Source organism: Pocillopora verrucosa, chromosome 8 (genome assembly GCF_036669915.1).
Source record: "Pocillopora verrucosa isolate sample1 chromosome 8, ASM3666991v2, whole genome shotgun sequence".
NCBI lineage: Eukaryota > Metazoa > Cnidaria > Anthozoa > Scleractinia > Pocilloporidae > Pocillopora > Pocillopora verrucosa.
In genome coordinates, this window is record NC_089319.1 from 17,425,998 (window position 1) to 17,448,114 (window position 22,117).

General features: G+C 38.2%; 3 protein-coding genes across 3 annotated transcripts; 1 reads left to right on the top strand and 2 right to left on the bottom strand.

Moving 5' to 3' along the window:
* Positions 1 to 815: 815 nt before the first annotated feature.
* LOC131776651 (neuronal acetylcholine receptor subunit alpha-5-like) lies at positions 816 to 7,679 on the top strand. The gene is made up of 10 exons (XM_059092868.2): positions 816 to 991; positions 1,842 to 1,981; positions 2,512 to 2,556; positions 3,139 to 3,248; positions 3,947 to 4,122; positions 4,384 to 4,503; positions 5,093 to 5,310; positions 6,087 to 6,242; positions 6,589 to 6,679; positions 7,048 to 7,679. Exons 1-10 carry the CDS (start codon positions 940 to 942, stop codon positions 7,260 to 7,262), a joined length of 1,323 nt encoding a protein of 440 aa, XP_058948851.2. The 5' UTR covers positions 816 to 939; the 3' UTR covers positions 7,263 to 7,679.
* A 185-nt stretch (positions 7,680 to 7,864) lies between these two features.
* On the bottom strand, positions 7,865 to 15,014 carry LOC131776677 (uncharacterized). Its single transcript, XM_059092894.2, has 10 exons — positions 14,790 to 15,014; positions 13,820 to 13,847; positions 13,141 to 13,284; positions 12,669 to 12,911; positions 11,422 to 11,465; positions 10,752 to 10,817; positions 10,283 to 10,310; positions 9,674 to 9,817; positions 8,499 to 8,741; positions 7,865 to 8,078 (listed from the first exon to the last, which is right to left on the bottom strand). The coding sequence occupies exons 1-10, from the start codon at positions 14,790 to 14,792 to the stop codon at positions 7,996 to 7,998; spliced, it is 1,026 nt and encodes a 341-aa protein (XP_058948877.2). The 5' UTR covers positions 14,793 to 15,014; the 3' UTR covers positions 7,865 to 7,995.
* A 961-nt stretch (positions 15,015 to 15,975) lies between these two features.
* On the bottom strand, positions 15,976 to 22,065 carry LOC131776699 (uncharacterized). Its single transcript, XM_059092930.2, has 9 exons — positions 21,917 to 22,065; positions 20,931 to 21,008; positions 20,087 to 20,161; positions 19,848 to 19,907; positions 19,327 to 19,362; positions 18,976 to 19,005; positions 18,430 to 18,462; positions 17,719 to 17,937; positions 15,976 to 17,236 (listed from the first exon to the last, which is right to left on the bottom strand). Exons 1-9 carry the CDS (start codon positions 22,005 to 22,007, stop codon positions 17,178 to 17,180), a joined length of 681 nt encoding a protein of 226 aa, XP_058948913.1. The 5' UTR covers positions 22,008 to 22,065; the 3' UTR covers positions 15,976 to 17,177.
* Positions 22,066 to 22,117: the final 52 nt, after the last annotated feature.

Consider the following 22,117-nt stretch of genomic DNA (forward strand, 5'->3'; position numbering starts at 1 on the left):
CAATCAACGCGCTCGAACAGCGCAATTCGTCTGTGTGGTATATACTGGTGAAGACTATCCCTTGTGTTTTTTTGTTATCATTAGTTCTATCATTTTTCCTTCTTCTCCCCTGAAATGAAAACGAGATTGAAATTGAGATTCTGAGGCAATCTCCTCTTTGAACCAAAATATGGGCACTAATGGAGTGATTTGTTTTGTCCCTCGTTCGGAAATACACGCGAAGGGGAGATTGGGTTAATTAGCTGTTATAATAAGGACATTCAACCATGAAGATCACTTCAGCACTTCCTGCCTAGTGTCAAGGTAAGAGGCTACTCTAACTTGAAGCATCAGTTGCAATTTGAAGAAACGACTTGATAAGGAATATGGAGGAGCATGGAATTCCATTCTTCCTCCTCCACACTTTCTAAGGATCGTCTTCTTGGTAGACTGTGCTAAAAAAATTAGGTTTAGTGCAATGTGGTTCGTTCAGCATTTCTCTCGAAAGACTATAATAAGGAAAATGTCACCACGGAAAATAAAGGAGTTGTAGTCCATAGACTCACGGTTTGGGCCTCCTCACATCTCGATTGATATGCTTTTATATCCTGTGTAACAAAGATGAAGGAGTCACCGGAAAACTCTGTGGTCTTTCCATCGGGGTTTTGTTGGTCGTTACATGAGTAATAAGCAGATTTATCGTTCGCTGGACTTGATTCTCCAAAGACCTGACACAAACGCGCAAGTCTATCGTTAATAATTGATTAATAACTTGCTGAGGTTGTAATAAAACAGAAACGACACCGTCAGCTTATTAATTCAGGCTGCGAGTTTGCCTCACGCTGTTAGTACGGAAAACTGGAAAATGGTGAAATATTTTCGTACTTTTTGTTCATATTATTCATCGATGCGTTTCTATTGTTACTTCATGGTAATACTCTAAGGTAATGAAGATTTATCATGTCTTCTACGATCGCGACTGTCGCAATAATACTTTCAGCCTTTTTTCAAGGTAAGCAGAGAACTACCTGCAATGTAAAGAAATGAAATTGGGAAGCCTCGTAATACTGAACTGAATGTATGTGCTGACCAGTGACAATAATACAAAATATTTCCTTAGAAGCAAATTTCAAAATTTTCATATCTCATATGAGGAAAAAAGTATTCTGTGAAGTTATGTGAACGGTTCAGGAAATCTTCTTGATCACTTAAAAGCTAATCGATTTTTTCAGATACTAGTACATTGTGTACATCCATTCAAGGTTGTAGATACAAAGCACTTTCTCCATAGCAATGATCAATCGTGCATCCAAAGTTTTTGAATCTGCATTTTTCTACACATGCCACCATTTAACAATATTTTTGTAAACATCGTAGCTTGTCCTGTTTGGGTATTTTTAAAATTAAACCAACAACAAGCTAGTCACCCGTAAAAACACCCTGTGTTGAAAACAAACTAAAATTGATACCTGCTGCCAAAGTTGGCAATCCATTTAATGAATGTAATTTTAAGTGCCAGGCGGCAAAAACATTTCATGTAATCTATTGTAATTTGCAAAAAATACACATAATTACAATTGTACAAAGCAATAGGGTTTTCCAATTTATCAAAAGTTCGCTCCAATCTTCCGCGCTCAGGTAGTATATCCAATAAAGAAGTGATGATGTTTGTGTTCGTGGTTGTTTCGCCATTTAACTCAGGCAGTTTGGCTCTAACTGAACTTCTATTTATCAATAAGTTCAGCCTCGAATTCCGCGGAATTTCTGCTAAAAATTGGAAAACCCTATTTGACCGCACTTTCTGGTAGCATACCGTGCGTAATTTATATCCCAACATTCCAAGAGAGACATCACCCCTTTAGGTTTGCAATGTGCCTCATTCGATCGACTGTTGGTTGAAAATTTGCTGAAGGACTATAATACGGATGTGAGACCAGTTGAGAATACGTCACAAGTACTCGAGATTTCACTGGGCCTTCAGCCATATAGATTGCTCAGAGTGGTAAGCGCGAAATTCTTTTTTGCTGTTTCTGTCGTTTTGTTTGTCATGATCACTAATGCAATTAGGGGCGCCGTTCTTCAAACACCCCTTTCACTAATTGCATCAGTGCTTCCCTTCCGATAGTTGAGAGAAAATATCAGGAAATAAAGTAACAAGAAACAGAAATGATGGTTTCTTAGACTAGATATTGTGAAATCTAGCGAGGTCAACGCAAGATATACCTTGATTCTAAGTTATTCTGAAAAGATACAAATTGTGCCTCGTGCCAGATAACGTTTAAGGCTCGATTAAAGACTTCCTTGTTGTTTTGTGAGTGGCAAATGTTCTTAGGAAGGATGGTACAAACCCATTCCTGTCCTCTGTGCGTATAGTGACCCCTTCCCGCCCCGCTTTTTGCCAAATTTTAAATAAGCGCCCGGGCGCTTATTTGAGGAATACGGCATCCTTCTTTAGCTTCTGTTAAAAGAGTTTTGATGTGTTTTGAATTTTCCCAGTTATGTGAAATTCGTCTTCATTCATTGTCTTTCCAGGATGTGGTTGAGCAGCTTGCGCGGATGAGCCTTTGGCTTAGACTGGTCAGTGGGTGCTCTTTATTTTAATTGTATGACAAGCTGAATGAGAAAATAATGGGAAATCATTTTCTCTAACTTGTTCCTGCTCATGATCTTTTTGAGGACTGACACATAAATGAAGACACCATGAACATTATTCTGCTTGTTTGATTTTATTCTATAAAATAAGTAGATATCATGTTGGCGAGGGTCTCCACAGTAATAGATCATTCACAGAGAACGTCAAAATGCACTAGGAACATCAGTGACACACTCGGCTATGCCTCAGTGCCAATTTTTTTATTTCTACCACATTTTGACAAGAAATATGTTTTTAAACTCGTTACATAACTAGTGTTGTCTGTCTCTTTGTCCAAGTTGTCTCCGTCCTTCTTTCTGAGCTGTCTGTCTCGCAGGTTTTCTCCGTTTTTTGTAGATTGACTCCTTGGCCTATCCGCTTACCCCTTCTTCTATATGATAATCCGTTTTATCATGCGCTTGTCTGTGCATGTGTCTGTCTGTCTTTTTTTCCATGGAGTAATCAACAATTAAAAATCTATCTTTGCTGGCATATCGTTCGGAACATACTATTTGCACGCTTTGCAGACCTGGCAGGATCGGTCCTTGATTTGGAGTCCTTCGCAGTATGGAAACCTGACGCGTATTAACATACCAGTAGATACGATCTGGACACCACCCGTAGGACTATTAAACTCGTGAGTAAAAACACTCGTTTCTTCATTGTCCATTACTGAGTTTGGAAAACTCAAACTCAAAATGTTTGGGAGAGGCGAGGACAAAACGAATACAGTGCTGTATTCTGGGTCGAGATGTCCTGGTGCGAAACCTGGCCCGGTCATAGCGTTTTGTTCTTGGATAAGACACTTGACTCTCGCATTCCCTAAATCCAGCCAGGCGTATGAATGGCTATCAGCGAACTATCAGGGAAGCCTCCTAAAGTGCTGGGGGGGGGATCTTTGAAGAATTAGTACCCATCCAAGTAGAGGTAAAGTCTGTGCTCAAGCCGGAGCTTAATATGCCAGTTTCTATAGCATTAAGTGACAAGGAGTATCACCACTCCCCCTGTATGGAATGCCAGTTCATCCCAAGGTTACCCTCAGGCACTTCATCAGGCTTTCCTGACAATTTTCCAGTACTCCTGGATGGAGAGATACACTGTGAGTATACAGCACAATGACCCGGCCAGGCCACGAACCCAGACTTCTCGACCTGGAGTCTAGCTCACTTACTATGAGACCGTCCCCCACAGCTTCTATCCAGGGGGGGTAGCAATATTCCTAATCGCGTCTTTCTGTGGTTTCCGGAGGAGGGGAGTTGGGGAATAAGCTCCAGCCAGAGGTGCTTCTTACCAAGATTGTTGTCTTTACCCACTTTTCAAACAATTTACTTACAGGCTTGAGTCACGTTTTGCCCCGCTTTTTGAAAGTTCTGACGATGGTCTGAGCGTCTTAGCCGAGATTCGATATGACGGCCAAATCAAAATAGCCGTGCCGACAATCCTCAGTATCTCGTGCCTAATGGACATGACCATGTATCCGTTTGATATTCAAAGATGCAACCCTAAATTCGGTGAGTCCACGTTCAGCTGAACTCCTTCGTTTTCTTGCTTCTCGCTAAAATAATTTTAAGATTTCACATTCTTGCTCCTTGCAAACACGATTTTAAGACTGATAAACAAACATTCAGGAACACGATAATTTGTTTTTCTAATCTGAGTTGATAGTGGCCACCGTAAGGAGTTTGTAAAGCTGACTTTTAGAGCCTTAGCCTCTTACCCTTCTCTCCCACCAACGCAGCTTATCTTTAGATACTTGCCCCCCTTTTATTCAGGAACATGGGCGTACACGAACAAGGATCTGAAGTTCTCAGCAGATGTCAAATCATCAATACTGGCCGAGTCAAAGGAGGCTTTTGCGTCCTCAGCTGGTTGGTCAGTTATGGAATACCGCGGTAAACAACCTCTTTTTACAGTTGAATTTGACAAGTTTTGTTTATTATGATTCCCATGACAACTTAACCAAGCAACATGGCTAACTGAAAGCGTCCTTAAGCCCTGAACATGGAATGAAGAGTGATCGATTCGAGAAGGTCTCTTTTGGTTAATTAAGCCTTTCAAGATATCATCTATATGTTTTAAATGCGATAGGAAATCATATGCTAAGTTCCATCGGCTCAAATTACTCAATCAAGGGAGATGTACTTTGATTTACCAAAAATAATTTGTGACTCCTTTTCTTTCTTCAACTAAGTTAGATGTTCGAGCAAAAGTTTACTTTCCTTCACCCTTCTGAGTTTTGGCAAAACTTTATCAGCGAGAATATGTTAATGCGGAAAGGTTTTATGGAACTCAATTAAGAAACAACTGAACGCATGAGACCGCGGACGCCCTGGCGAATTACAAATGACTACCGAAATTTACAACTTAACAAAGGAAATCTCAAAACAAAGATCTCTCAACACAAAATGCTTTCCCTTAACGGACATACTTAATAACAAGTTTGCAATAAATTTACGAGGATAAACGTCCCTTTGTATACAGCTGTTGACCAGCATGACAACGACACTAACACAAGTCCTTCCGTGACATTCACCATGCAGCTGAGACGTCACACAACGTATTACATTGTGATCCTATTTTTGCCGTGTTTATCGAATGCAATGCTGACACTTCTCGTTTTCCTCCTTCCGACGGAGACTGGGGAGAGAATTGGTGTTGGTATCAACACTCTCTTCATCATGTGGGTCAATTATTTAAGGGTAAGTATGACATAGTGTGGGGAAGGCTGTAACGTGGACTCTGGTGTAAGGGAACTGGGTTTTTAGGAACCTGTCATTAATTATCCCAGAGGGATGGGGGTCGGGGGATTTTGGGGGGGATTACACGGTTTTTAGGGTAAACAGAGGGGGGATCAGAGAAGAGTATAAATGGGGGATTGAAGAAAATTGACTGCCAATTAACTGCCAGTTGGGGGGGGGGGTGGGATCACAAGGAAATTACAGAGTCTTCTGGGGGTATCAGCGATAAAAAAATGACTGACTCCTTAAGTTCAGTCCTGGACGATTATTGCTTGCAATTTCTATGTTATTTTCAACAGTTTTTAGCAGTTTTTAGAGTATTTTTGTTTTAATAGGTACTATCTTTTAGATATTTTTATAATAATTTCCTATTTCTTAGTTTTTAATTCCTAATCAGCTGGACCTTGTTGATAACAGTACTTTTGCATTGAAGGCTTATCCTGGATAAATATTTCGATGATTATTATTACGATTATTATTATGATTATGATGATGATGATATGATGATGATGATGATGATGATTATTATTATTATTATCATTATAATCAATGAGTCTAACGACTGTGTTTTTGAGCAAAGCAAAAATCTTTACCCTGGCAGTGCCTCTTTCCACCCAGGAATAGAACTAGTTACCAGAGCTAACTCAGGAGACCTGGGTCTAAATTCTATCTTGGGCGATTAAGTTATTAAAATTATCTATCTTTAAATGGATTCACTTTTTTTTTTATCTATTTAGGCATTAAATAGGATGCCTAAGAGTCCAGATCTGCCTGTTTTCTGCAAGTTTTCTTACTTTGTAATGTTCGAGTGCGTTTGTGCTATCGCTGTTTCTTGTCTCCTCATTTCCTTCTATCACATGAATGTTCATATAGAAATGCCTGATTGGGTCAAGGTAAGATGCCAAAGATAATTTTTTCCCTTTTGCAGTTTCTAAAAAAAATTTTACTTATGGTGATCTCTTTGATCTGATTCGCAGTTATAAAGACTATTAGCCCATTCACACCAAAGCTTAAATATGTTTTATAGCTGTTTTGTTAAAGACAGTTGAATATTATTTTCTTCATAGAAGCTGCTTTGACCGATGTTTATCGACTTAAAATTTAGCACTTTTAAAATAAAAAGTCCGTGAATACTTCAAACTAATGGAAAATTCAGTTTTTTTCATTCAGTTAAACCTGGTTTAACTAAACGAGTTTTGCTGGTGTGAATGGAATATGTGTTATTATCACATATTGCAGACCCACCTACTAGACAGAATGGCGTGGCTGGTATTCTTACGATCTTCTGTGAAACGTCGCCAAAGGACGGTAGAGAAATTTAGAAAGGAAGGTATGCTTGCCTATCCCAATCATGATTTTGGAAAATACACGATTGTACTTTTATGAAAACTTTGCATAGCACAAAGCATAAAAATCTAATCCAGAGTCGTAGCTAAGGAGGGGCCCCTTGAGGTACCTGTGTCCCCTCTGCTTTGTGAGATTATTTTTTCCCTTTTTTAAGTCAGCAACAGACAGATCTTATAACTCAAGTAGGGAAACGCGTGAATACGAGCCCACCAACACACAAGCTAAAGCAGCGGGATAAACCATTCACGCAAGCTGAGCGTAAATTCGTTTCCACGCCCGTTTAGCTGCGAGATCATGCTACGATCAATTCGAAGTTTCTATGGAATCTAAGTGATTTTGCTTTGTTTTCAGCCGAACAGTTCCGCTCAAGGTTTGGAGGCAGTACTTACCATAAGATAACAATAGGACTGAATCTGTTCGTTGACAACTCGCTCAAGGAGTTTGAGACATTTTGGCGACGAGAAGAATGGCGCCTTGTCTCACTTGTCTTGGAAAGATTTTTTACTTATTTCTTTTTGTTTACAGTTCTTATTTCTTTTTTTGTTTTTGCTGCAACTGTGTGGTAAAGGATGATAAAAAAAAATACCCACACAAATAGGTACAATTATTCTCGCAAGAAAAACGAGGGTAAATCGTTGAAAAATAAAGTAACCAGTTCATCCTTATCATGCAATGAAAATCTACCGAAGTTCTAATTGCACTGAGTTGTGTAGCAACTACTATGAGTGATAAGGAGACACTCAGTTCTCTTAAATTAGGGGAAGAGAGGGTCGGGTCTGGCGTCAGGCATGCTAACCTGATAGTTACTAGCTTGCTTGTTGTTGCAACAGGAAACAGTGTGGGGAATTAAAAAAGAGACCTTTAGCCCCTTTCTAACAAGGTTCACACCCAAATAGAGTTAAAATTAGGGTAGAAAGAGCGATCTGAGTGTAAGAAAAATTGTTTTGTAAACTGAGTTGATAACGGTAACTCGCCACAATAAAGAGTTTCTAAAGATGATATTTCAAATTTTAGCTCTCTGTCAGTCAGAACAAATGACTTCCCACCGACACAATACTACAGTTTCTATAGAAACTTAGTCCCTTTATCAACTTCAAGCAAATTAGAATTGACGCAAGTTCTGAATTCGCTAAACAATTCTTAAACTGGCCCTGATTGTTTTTATTGCCCCTCAAGGAGGATTCACGATTACATTATGATTATGTGTTTATGCAAGGGTCACTGAGGCACTGACTGATCATTCTTTTTGGAGTGATCATAAAGATACCATAATGAAGTAGAGAGTAAGAGAATGTGATTTCACTTGCTGAAAGCATGAATTGTACATGAGTTCTTCTTTGCATTTTCCTCTGAACTTTCTATTCGCATCATCATCTTGAACTCTGTCAGAAAAAGAGGTATAAACGCTGAGATCTTTGCAATCCCCCAAATACAAATCTAACCAGAAATAGATCATTACCCAGTTCTAAAAATTCTCACTTTCAAAATGAGGCTAAGAGTAAAACATTTTTAATGAAATTATCCGTACGTGTATGAAAATAAAGAATAGTCTTCATATCAACAGTCTTGGGCTTACCCTCGTTTTGAATCAGACACTTTGTGCGTAACACGTTGTTTAATTCTTGAGAAAGTTCTCTCAATGATAAACGCATTTTGGCGGCACCCCTTCAAGTTTCTATTTCAATCCAACATCAACTTTCCACAGAAATTTGCAGAACACTGTCCACAAACAGAAAATGACTCTTACGAATGGCATTGCAACACTAAACAAATCACACCATAACATGTTAAAATATCTTTACCCTCAAAAGATATTTTTCTGTTTCCTGATTGGCATTTGTCCTCTAAAATCTCGTCCAGCTCGCTTTCAGGGATGTCCTCTTCCAACGTCGCAAACGCTTGCCGAAGCTCCGATGTAAGGATGAACCCCCGGTCATCTCTGTCGAAGATTCTAAAAGCTTCTTTAGCTTCGCAGAGTTCCATTCCATTTTGATTTTTTGTCAACATAAGGTTCACAAATTCTTGGAAATCCATCATACCATTTCCTGTGATAAGTAGAAAGTATGTTATGGTGGCACTCACGGTAAATAGCGCTTGCGCTTTCATGGAATGTCGGGAGCACAATAAATCTCTCAGCCCTCCTAGCGAACGTGTCTTCATTTTGAAGACAACATATAGGGGTTACCATGGAGAAACACTTTATCTTTTTTATAATTTTATCTGATCAAACCCGGAGTAATACAGCAAATGGTTTGAACCTGGGGTAACATGTAATCTTACACACTGCTCCCTGTCTGTTCCTCGGCTCGTCTTTGTCTTTGACGTTAGTCAGTAACTGACGCAGTGTGGTAATAGGTTTGTGAGCTCACAAACCTATGAACCGAGGATAAGATCAATTGCTCCGAATGCCACGCCTCCTACATCGGTGAGACTGGCAGAAACCTCAAAACTAGACTGAACACAAACGAGCGACGGGGAAAGGCGATGTCAACAATCACATTGCTGAACATCACCGACTTACGAGCACACTATTGACTGGGACTCTGCGCAATACCTACAGCACCAACTAATTTCAACGACTGACTCTGGAAAGCTGGTTTACTAACTTGGAACAGACTCCCCTCAACAGTTGTTTACCACTACCGGCACCATACAAACGACTCATTCACGACATTAACATTAGAAACGAACCGAGCAGAACGATCTAACTTCACTCACGTATCGAGCCCGACCAATCACGACCGACCTACGCCACTTGAGTCTTATAGCTAATAACATCACGATAAAACTGACCAATCAGTTTATAGAAACCGGACTAAGTACCTTCGACTGACAACAACTATTCACTATTTTCACCAGAAACGGTTTAATTATTAGGTGTTGGTCACGTGACCTCCAAAGTAACCAATGAGATCGTACGTCGATGGGGATAACTCCAGGAAAGCAACGATAATACTTTTTCCCTTTCGTTACTTACCATCAATATCCACGGTGTTGATAATACGCTGTAATTCATTTTCTGTGAGGTTTACACCAAGGGACTTCATCAGTGTTCCCAGCTCTTTAGTTGTGATGCAACCACTGTTGTCCTTGTCAAAATAACGGAAAGCCTCATAGTATTCTGGAAAATCCAACAACAAAAATATAATTTCTCTATCAGGTTGTCGAATTTTTTTTTAACCTCATTAACAAACTGATAACCCTCCTCGCCGCTCGTTTGTGTTCAGTCAATCTAGTTGTGAGGTTTCTGCTAGTCTCACTGATATAGGAGGCGTGGCAGAAACTGTGGTCTGTCAGTGGCGAGGATTACAGAATAATTTTGTTGTGAGTTATCAACTGAGTTGATAATGCGAATTGGCCACCGTAGAGAGTTTTAAAGCTGACGTTTCGAGCGTTAGTAGCGTTTCATCAGAGTGAATGCATGGATGGTCGCTTGTTTGGTTAGTTGATTAATTGATTCACTGATTGATCGATCGATCGACTGACTGAAGAAATGATTGCGGATGAATAAATGGATTCATCTTTCAGCGGAGTCATGCTCTGCGTGGGTTAAAGGATCTGATCTCAATCTCATTTCAATGGTTACCTTCCAGCTGGCTCTCTGGGATCGATTCCTAGGAAAGAAATAATTGAAACAGTCCATTGTAAAATTATGAATTCCAAAAAAGAAATGATAGGATATCAAATTAGTTTAAAAACATAACAACACAGAAGAAACGTTGCGTCAGTTTGAAAATATCGTTACCAAGAAAAATACTTAAGTACTAAGGTTACTGCATGCGTGTATTTGTCTGCTCTATGAATCTTCACTTTCGACCCTACAGAAAAAACGCACTAAAACTGTTCAAGCCATTTATGATCAGAAACGCGAGAGTTACGCTAAAATTAAAATGACATAAAAGTTGAACCTAAGAATACAGGATTTAGGCCCAAACGTGTTCTTATCATTTTTTGACCCAAAGCAAATCCAGAGAATTTTCTCAAACCTTTTTGATATTGTAAGCTCGAGGTAGGCCCTATATTTATCAAATCATCTCAAAATAGTTCTCACCAACCATTTTAAAGTTGACGACAGAAGATTGCTGCTCCAACACTCGGGAGATATTGAAACTTGTTGACTTCTAGGTGTTATGTTCTTATGGCAAACTGCTTTATAACAAACAAAATTATTCTCAAAATGATAGCAAAACCTCAGCTTGCTGACTGGTGTGCTTCTCACCAATAAAAATATTTTGTTCACTCATGAAACAAGATAAAGTTGACTTTATTAGTCGAATCATAAACAAAATTGAAGATGTATCTAAACATTTTTAACCATACTTTTCTTCAGTGCTCTAGTTACGTCAGTTTGAATACTTTACCTTTGATTAGGACAAGTGTAAGATTTTTTGCTATTACAGTTTTATAGTATGCAAACTTTATTTAATTTTCTGGATGGAACGAACAGTACTCACAATAAATACTTGTCATTTAGGATAAAGACTCGATTAAAGGAGCCACAACTCTAATTAACTTTTGAGCACAGCACTGTGGTCTCTGGTTTATCAAAAACGGTTTACATACAGTGTATTGAAGCATATATCAACTGATAATGGTAATTTTTCAAGTTTAAGGATAGATACCTTATTTAATTTACAGGCACAGTTTCTTAAAAAAAAGTGTTTATAGGCAATATCCAGTAAAGGCATATATAAAGAAAGGAGAAATATATCGATAACCGTATACTTGAATCATTGTCATCTTGAGTAGAGAAAAATGTCCACAACATCCTAGATAACAATAATCATGACGTCATGATCAGCACAATCTTCACGCTTTATCACGGACTTCCCGTAGATCATTACGTTACAGTACAGCAGTGGAAAGTTAAATGAGCGTGATTTCCCATTCATAGGTCATACGAAAGAGAATTCCTAAGAAGTTTTCTTAGACTCGAGCAATTCAGTTTCTTTGGATTTATGCGACATATACTCATCTTAGAAATGGCATGTTTACGTGAGTACAAATCGATTTTCTCTCAATCGCGCTGGTGGCTTCGGAAATGGTACGAGAGTTGGGATTTTAAGATTACTTAAGAAGAATCACGTCACGTATTGAATGTATATGAACGCATGCGAAGAAGGTTTTTAAATAATTCCATCTTTGCTTCATACAAGAGCGTTAAAGGTTTACTGGAAGAGCTGACAAAATTATTTGAACAAAACAGATCCCATCGCATAACACAAACAGTACCATCACCAAAGGGTTTAGCTGTAGATATAAAACTTTTGCCGTCTCCGTGCATATTTTGGGCGAGCAGGCTCTTTCTCCTTTTGCTTGGACTCCTTAGGGCAGACACCTTCTTTGGTCATTTGAAAAAAATCTGTGAAGAAAAGGTAAGAGGTTTAATTCTTTTACATCCTAAAACACATAAAATATATATCTATCAAATAATAGATTAATACAAAAAAATGGAAACGAATACAAAACAAGCTTAAAAAAACTCTTTAGAAGATTGTAGTTACATTGTGTTTTACTTGTGAAGGGGTAACTTGCATGGGTAAATTTGAACTACCGGAATTGAAGAGTCGCATGAATGACTAGAACTAGTGCTGTTAGGTACATTTATTCCTCTCGATTGAGAGCCACAGTCATTTAATCTTGATTGATACGGCAACGTCACGATCTCTCTCGTTTATCTGATAAATTTGATAGATAAGTACTTCATTACAAAACGGGGAATATCTCCGAAAAATACTTTAAATGATGACTTAATTATATGAGGAGCTAAACACGGCGACCACCAAAATATTGATATTAGTACGCCACGCGGACTTAGATCTGACCAATGTCCCAGAGTTTTACGCAGCTCACTAACATCAATTATTTTTTAATCACTTACTTTTCAATGGCTCACGTGACGTAGTCTCGACTGTGAGAGCTTTACGAGTTTAAGTCAGCGCGTTTATTCTTGATTTTGTTTTTATACTCACCATCAAAAGTTATCTTCCTCTGAAACTGATGCTTTTGATCTTGTAACATATCATTGATTTCATGATCCGGAATCTTTTCCTCAAGGGTCTGAAAGACTTGTCGTAGTTCATCCGACATCACAAAGCCTCGGCAGTCGCGATCAAATATATGAAATGCTTCTTTGGCTTCCTCCTCGTTGAAAGAAAACTGATTTTTTGCCACCATCAACTTGACAAATTCCTCAAAATCCATCTGACCATTTCCTGAAAATGAAAGAGGTTTAAACTCAATAAATTGAAGGAGGCAGAAAGCTCTTGATCGAACCCTCAAGAGCAGGGCCTGTATGTCAGTCAGTCAGTCTGTCAGTCTGTCGGTCTGTCAGTCTGTCGGTCTGTCAGTCTGTCGGTCTGTCAGTCTGTCGGTCTGTCAGTCTGTCAGTCTGTCTGTCTATCAATCGTTCTATCTGTTTGTCTGATTGGCTAGTTTACTTACCATCAATGTCCACGCTGTTAATCATCATCTGTAGGTCTTCTTCGCGTGGATTTTCGCCAAGAGAGCGCATGGCATTTCCTAATTCTTTGGTGGTAATGAAACCACTGCTGTCCTTGTCAAAGTGTTGAAATGCATCTCTGTACTCTTGATTAACAATAAATAAATAAATGAAAAATACCGCTTAGGGAAACTTTGCACAAAAGATACAGAAACTCATCACAAATTTTAAGCGTCCGAGATAGAATGCAACCTTATCTAAAACGTCCACAATCGAACGGAGCAGTCCAGAAACGGACGCAAGTATCGAAAATCAAACGATATCGATATCAGACCTTCGAGCCAGATTTTGGATGATTTCGTACATTTTCAGACGGATCCTGATTTCGGACACTTGCGACCGTTTTTGGGACGGTTTCATCTGATTCGGACGCTTGCTAATGCCTCCGTTTTTTAGACCCTGGTGTCCATGCAGTTTTTAACGTTTGACACTTTGGTCCGTGTACGAACTGTTTTGTCCGAGTCTCGGACACTTACAGGAAAAGCAATCAGTATATAGGCAACATCACATAATACTCGATAACTAGAAATGGTATTTCGTTTTTTGCCTTCAAAAGTAGGATTGAATTCTGTTGTTTAAAACATTTTGCATTGAATTTATTGAGTGCAGGGATAACCTCACCTTGAATTTGCTCTTCAGTAAGTTTATCCTGAGGGAAACAAATAAACAAATTAAACAACAATAAAAAAAATAGAGAAAAAGGGGTGAATTTAGGAAGATTCATATTTCTGATACATCAACGAAGCAACTAATTTTGGACAATAATACCATGCGACTTGTTTTAGAAGGGGAAAAAAATCTTATGTACAGTAAACTAAGCAATAATTTTGCTTCTCTTCAACAGTGAAAATTTCCTCCTTAAGACACGTGGAATTTTAGGTTTAATTTACAGACAATTACCGTTTCCTCGAATTGATCTAGTCATGCGAAGGGTTAATTGGCGTAAAATTGAAAACTTGCCTCAGCACTCTGACACACATTTCAGTAAAAACGAAAGGACGCCAACATAATCCAGTCGAAAACATTTTCTTCCGCCGACTGATACGCGTTTTATTGTCAAAATACATTTTTTGTGTCAAAATACATTTTTGTGTGTTTACACCTCCCCACACACCTGGAATAAGTGTATACCGTTTCTTTGCCGTTTATTCCAAATAACAATCAGAAACCAATGAAAACGATTGAGTTGAGAAATTTCAGTTTAATGTGACAGACAGACTCGATTCTGAAAGACTCAAATATTTTTTTAAAAGTCAGAATGTGTAAATAATTAATCGCAAAGTGTTGTTTACATTCTCTTTTCACCTGAGAAGAAAAAAGTAATACTTTTACTCAATCATAACCTTGGACACGAACGAGAATAATTTGAGAAATTTCTATATAGGTTTAATCCAGCTAGAAAAGGGTTATCTGTGAGCACTGATTTATTTTCATCCATGGCTGTTGTCTCACAAATATAGCATCATCGATATGATCCATACTATTGTAAAATATGTGTAAAGCCAACATTTGCATGCGAAAATTTGTTAACGGTCGATGTTGACGCTCTCACGAAAGTCGAACAATTTATGTAACCGCTTGTTTTACTTACCATTCTTGTGCCTGCTTGATACAATGTTACCGGTCCAAGGTGGTCGAATATTTCTTCACGACAGAATTGAGAAGTGTGATGTATTATGAAGTCTGAGGGGGAATTGAAACAAATTATTCGGTGTTATCTCGGAGGGATTTTGGTTTTCTGTGGCATTTTTGTGGTTGCTCTAGCCACAAGCTCGACCGACCAATTTAAGCCTCGGGTGACATCTGGTCTTTCCTGAGAAATTCAAAACTTGTTTGATCGATCTTAATATTATCTTACAAGTTTGTGCAAAAACTGGTAAAGGAAGTAGATTGAAGCTAAAACAAAAACAAAAACTCAATACGAAACTGAGTTACAGTAGAAGGAAGAAAAACAATAGCAAAAAAAATCGCATGAAATATTAAACGTTACTCGGCTTATTGATCGCGCAAGCGATCTCATGTAAAAAGAATTTTAAATCAGATTCAAGAAAATCTTTTTTTGAATAATAATGATGTTATTACGGTGGTGGTAACAGTAAGTTTAAGCTCTGTAAATGGTTGAAAGCTAGGAACTGAATCGTAATTTTTCCATGATAAAAAATTTTAAAAAGTTTATGTTATTAACATATATGCATTATGATAAATATTTTTTTACTCACCTCTGGTTGGTTCAGTCAATAAATAGTTAAAATGCAACGCAAGCTCTTCGCAAGTTCAACATGAATGCAAAACAGCGAGGGACTGGTCATTTTTACTGTCGGGGGAGGAAGGTTTGATCATTATTATCGTCGACTTGGAGAACTTTGTTTGCGTCACGATAAAATTCACCCAATCCTCCCCCCATAAGGCTCTGCTATATCCCGCTCTCTCTCTCCCCCTCCCCTCCATCATTGGCAGTTAAATGGCAGTCAGATGGCAGCCAGTTTTCTAAATTCCCCCACTTTTATACTCTGTTGGCGACAACTACTCTCTACTCCTTTCCTTCTGAAAGCCATGTGATCCCTCCCAAAAATCCTCCACCCCCCTCCCCCGATAAATAATGAGTGATCCTTTGCATTATTAGGACTTTGTAAATGATAACAAGAAGATATAGAAAATAAACAAATCCATTTTAGCCCAGTCTGGGAAACGCTGACACCGACCAAAGAAGATTAAATTCATCGAGGCACAAGCATTCAGTTTACGGTTTGGCTTTACTTTATTGTTTTATACATTTATATAAATATGTACACTACTTTATAGCCAGAGGAATAATTAGCGAGTCGCTATTTATCTATGGTCTAGCTTTTACAGAATACTGAGTAAAGTGAACTTTTGACTTGAAACATGGAATAACCTCATTCCCTAAATGGCATGCAAAATTTAAAACTCCCCAAAAGGAAACTAATTTCCTTAACAAGAAAGGGCTTGCTTCAAGCTTTAAATGATGAACATTTCAAGTCCATTCAAGTCAAAATAACATGGAAATGACGGTCTGAACTGATTCGTTATTATAGACGTTTGAATAAGGTGTGGCAAAGCTGCCAAACCAAATAAATGTCCATCTGCAATTTTACCAAAATTTTCATTTGGATTGTTATAGGCACATGAAGAACCTAGATAATGGGAACTTTCTAAGATCACCGGTTAAAGATATTCAGTTTGGCGTAAATATGGTTAATACGAATATTATGAATATACAGGTTATTAGATATCATACTGATTTTGAGCTGCTCTCTACACAGGACGAAATTGCAAGAATCCGTAAACGGAAACGTGGCAGACACATGTTAAACCGTTCTGGAAACACGACGGATAACCTGTGTTTCCGTTACTGGTTTCGTGACGTTTTCTCGCGTTTCCGTTGCTGCGTATACAACGGAACCGGACCACTTTTGGAGTTGCATGTTTCCGCCACGTTTCAGAAATACGGAAACATGTGATTTCGTCCTGTGCTAGAAGAACCGCTTCTTAAGTAAATTTATTTCGATGCTAATGGGTACTAAAATGTGAAAGTTAGAAATAACGTGCATAGTTTACAGGGGAGTTATGATTCCTGCTCTTCTGAAAGATCGGATAACGCCTTCTGGAAACTAGACTGGCAGAGCAAAAGCATGTCTTTGAAGGCAGAAATTGCTGGCGGCTTTCTCGCAATTCCTATTACAATTATTTCAGCATACATATTATTAAGACGAGTATTTGTCTTATTAATTTCGTTTAGTTAATTTCTCTGAAATGGTATTTAATAAATTTTATCATATTCTTAGCTCTTGCACAAATTGCAGCATGTGGTAGAACAGTGATTCAAGGGTATTTCAAGAGGTCTATAACAGAAATACAGCAGATGAAGGTGAACAGAACACTCCGGAGTTCAATGGGATAACATGAGTATTCAAAGGATAAAGACAACAACACCAGCTGTTCTTCACCAAAGCACTTCTCACGATGAAACTGCTTGTCTTGCAACGGATAGAGTAGTGTGCCTTTTACTAATGTTTCCTGCAATTAACCAAAACAAACTCAAGGTTATGAAAGAGCCGCGACCACTGTTTTAGAAAATCGCCGCAAGATGGTCTTGCAAGGAAACGGATGGGTAAATGGGAACACAAGGGAAATGAAGACAAAACTAGTTCTAGGCGAGTACTTATCGAGTATTTTCAGGTCGCCAAAGGATTCGTCTTTCGTGTAAGGTTTGGGTGTTTAACGCAAACTTTGATCTATCGTGATGCGTTCGGAATTGAATACTGATATTAGACTAAGAAAGTAACTAAGTGGAGCCAACTTCAGAATCTGTCAAATAGGGGAAGATGACCAGGCAGAAACGTTTTCCAACAAAGTGACAACCATGACATCTTAAGGGATGGTTTTCACCACGACTAAGTACATTCCCAGATCTCCAAAGTTTGAAGCAGGTAAGTTTGTTTATGCAAACTAGAGTCGTAGCAAAAACTCTCTCTTGATAACAGAGGAAGACATCTTACTTTTCTTCCTCAGCGACGAGTAACACTTTGGAGGTGCTATGGTGCAAAACATCCATCCCTTTGGAATAAAGACTCGTTTTGTTTGTTTCCCGTTGGTCTGAAGGCTTATGGTCCGTCCCTCTTGACGTGTAGCGTTGGTACCGAAAGGAAGAGATAGTTCTAAGCCATTTTTTTCTTTCTTTGAAATATCATTCGTAATAGCGTTCATAGACGACATGGCTGGAAAAAGAGGAAGTGAGAATTTGAATTAGGTTCTTTGAATAAATCACGTTCATGGTTGCAGTCCTGTCAAAGATACTGACAAGATCTCGATAAGTTCCCGTCGGGATTCCTACGGAAATCGATTGATTATTGATCAAAGGGGGGAATTTTCTAAAGAAACTGTGGTGTTGCGTCGGTGGGAGCGTTTGGCGAAGGGCTAACGCTCGAAACGTTAGCCTTTAAACTCTTTACGGTGGCCAATTTATGTTTTCAACTCAGCTGATAATACTAAATTACCCTGATTGTTGATCAGCTAAGGAGTTACGACTCTCTGCACCAAGAACATACTAACCATTTCCGAATGCAGTCTAAATATCTGATCAGCTCATAATCCCCTTTTGTATCAACAAATCAGCAAATCATTGATGATCTTCATCAATATTTGAACAAGCGAACAAGCTGGCATCCAACATGACAACCTAAGTTTTGCATTCACCAGCCTTAACCCACCTTGCTTTGTGTGTGCCTCTACTGAAGCCAAAACTGAAATCAAGTGTCGACATAAACATTAGATGGTGGTAAGTCTACTCTCAGAATCTCGTAATTTCCAAGTCTGGCCCCTGTTGTTAATAGGGTGGATAACGCCATCCTCTAGATAAATCTATATCCAATGGACAGCGCAGTACGTTTTGTGATCACTAACTTATCTGATGGATGGCGATTTATTCGTTCAATAGCGTCATCCATCGTTTGAATTACTGGGCACAGTAAAATATATATTCATGGTAAAAGCAGGTTCGCGGAAACCATACAGTTTGTTATAGCGGACGAGTGATGAGAATAATTAAAACATTGATTATGGGATTTTTTATCCAATACTAAATTCTCAGGACCAAAGCTGTAAGCAATTTATGGTAGACAGTTTAGAAAATTACTAAAGAGATCTTGGGAATGAAAGGGTTAAAAAGGATATTGTGTCTGTCATGTGCAAGAGTACATGAATACTGTAAGTGGTAAAAACAAAAAGAAGGAAAAACTAATCAGTACGAAACACACCTTTCTCTATCTTTGTACGTTTTCTGCTCTCTGAAAATAGGAAAATCACCTCAATTCATATCACATTTTTGAGATTTCCCGTCCTAAAGATTCCCTGTTCCATCGTTCTTTGCTTCCACAGTTTTCTTTTTTCTTATACACACAAAAATCAACAAATCAGATGAAAACCCATTAACCAATGATAACGAGACTCGATCAGTAGCTCACATTTTTCCACCGTTAACAAAGCAGGTCGAGTCTTTTTCATCGATGCACAGCCGAGATTTGTCCATGCTTGTTTCAGATTGAAGTTATTCAATTTCCTAGTTTTTTCTATACTAGAAACTTATGAAAATATAGACCAACACTGACCATGATATGCTGTCTCTCTTTCAATTGATTTCAAAGCTGTTGAACAAACAACAAGAAAGTGATTTGAATAAGAAAGATGGTAAATCTTACGCCCGGTAATGTCGGGTGAAATAAAGGAAGATGTTTCTTAGTCATGTCATGAGGATGCACTCCGTAATTCTATGTTGCAGCGAGCGTTTGGGACATAAATCCGAGCGGAAAAAACGAGGTATCATATATAATAACTAACAGAGCGAACCGAGAAAACGTAGTTGCTGAGGTTTTTATCATATCTCTGCGTTAAAACAGAAGTGGAAGATTTCAGTTCAAAAAAACTTTTGAACTTAGTGGGCTGTATTTCGCTATGACCAATCATAGCAACCGTAATAAATGAGAGATGTAATAATGAGAATAAATAATGAGATTGCAAATTCTGAGCGCAAAAGTTGCTCAGGAACTCTCTCTGGAAGGACATGCACTTGTGACTTTACCGTCCTCCGCGCTCAATCCTGTAGAAATATCGATGCAAAGTAAAAACTGACCTGATTCAATGTCTCTAATCCATCGCTCTTCTTGTTCATCGTCTTCGACGGAACGTAAAGCTGTTTAAGAACAACGAATATTCAATGAGGATGTTTTTCGAAGATATTTTAACTACAAAACAATAAAAACCGACATCATGGCTTTGGATTGTCTATAGTTTTACGAAACAACGCAAACTTTCGAGGGAATTCAGAACAACAGATGAATCAAAGCTATGGAACACCTTTAGAAACACTACCTTTTTTCAAAGTTTCCATATTTTGCCCCTGGTGCTCCAAAACAGGATGTGCATCATAGTCGATTGCCTTCAATGCTGGAAAGCGAAGGAAATATATTACAAAGAGGAAGCGAAGAAAACCTATCCTTTCGTGATTTTCAAGAAAAATTTATTTGACACAGCTCTTTGTAATTAACCAGCATTGTAACAGCATGCAACAGTCAAATTCGAAAGTTGCTGTATGTACTCAAGAGAGATATTCTCTTGATGTACTCAATTAGGGCGCATTTCGACTGTATGCCACAAAGCCAATCAAAATCAGACCAAAATCTGAAAGCAATCAAAATCAGACCAAAGGCCCCACATGGATGAGAAGTTAGAGTGATCATAATGAAGCTGCCTTAACCATTAAGTGACACCCAGGGTAACCGCGAAGATTTGAAATAATGATTATTCATCGATTGACTTTCGAAAGCTTGTTTAAGCCTATGACTTCTAAGGATGACTAGCAACCAATTTGTCCAACAGTATCACCCCTGAATCACACATTAATGCCATGGGAATAAAGGAAATGTTCACCAACGAACTTCGTACTCTTTTCAGTTCAAATACTAGGTAATGCGCTAAGCAAGGTCCATTAATCCCACTAAAAATATATATAAGTGTACTTTTCCGTAAATGAGGTTTAAATTCAATTACTGCTGGAAATATCACGAGAAGAGAAGCTTATGTTACACCTGGGTAGCAATGTGAAAATCCCGTGCCAAGTCATTAATTTGTGTTGAACATAACTTGAACACTGTGTCGGCTTACATGTGTTTGATGTAAAGCCTTGATTCATTATCATATCTGCGACATGTTTTACCTTTCTTTAATCTTTCCTCCTCTAATCCAGATGCTTTGAGCCTTCTGCCCTCACTTTTTACTCCATCTCCTGAGGCACCTGAAAACATTCACTCGTTACTTGAAACATCACTGAGAAAATCAATGAACACTGACATGCAAGTTAGAAGACTTTGGAGAAATTGACCTCCTGAATGACTTGAAAGTTATCCCTGATTTTTCACCTATTTCCTTAGATTAAACCAAAAAAAATCGTTTTCCACGTTTTAAAGTGAGCGTGCAAACCGTAAAAAAAGGAAATGAAAAATTTGAAAAAGAGAGCAGTGAAAAGAAAAATTCTTTTAGACAACCTGACTGGTGGCAGTTTTGAGTTCAGTTATTTTGGTCAACTCATAACGTTCGAACTGGTACCAGTCTGAGACGAACAACCTCAGTAATAAAATGAAAAGCCAAACATAGAAGATATAAAAACATAACTTTGTTAAGATCTTTTCTTTGCTACCAATGGTCAAATAGGGTCAAAGAATTTCCGCCTTCAATCGCTAAGCTTGAGAAACAACAAAAAAATACGGGGAGCAAGGAGTAGAGAATCTAACGTAAATTATCTATTTTTAAAGGAAAGAGTGCGATGAACACTTCTACCCTAGTTTACGATTATTCGATATTTATTCGTTCAGAGAGTGCTCTTATTTTGTTTACCAATTTTGAATTGGCCTTATTTGTTCCAAGATTAAAAACAATCTATATTTTGTGAGACATACTCATACACAAATTTAAATGCGCCTTTCAAACAATCATTCTTTCATAGAAGAAAACTTTAAGCCACAATGGTTTCATGTCAACCCTTTCGGAATAAGCAGTTGCCTTTGTACTTGTGAGATTTTCTGCGTTGACTTCATAAGCAAATTTTGAATTTATCGCTTAAGAGATTATAGTTGAAATGCCAGTAATAACTCAGTACCTCCTTTGTCGATCAGTTTAGAGCTATTAATGCATTGTAAAACTTACCTTTTGCTACTGCTATTCGAAATCCGTCCGCCACATAAACATACAGTAGTAAAACGGATATCAATTCTGTTGGTTTGAAATTCCGTTCCATTGTTCCGGCCGCTAAAATGGCTGGAAAGTGTCGTCGCTTAAAATAAGTGGGACCTCATTTTGAAATAGCACCGGCAAGTTACTGAATAATTGAAAAGAAATGTTGTTCCA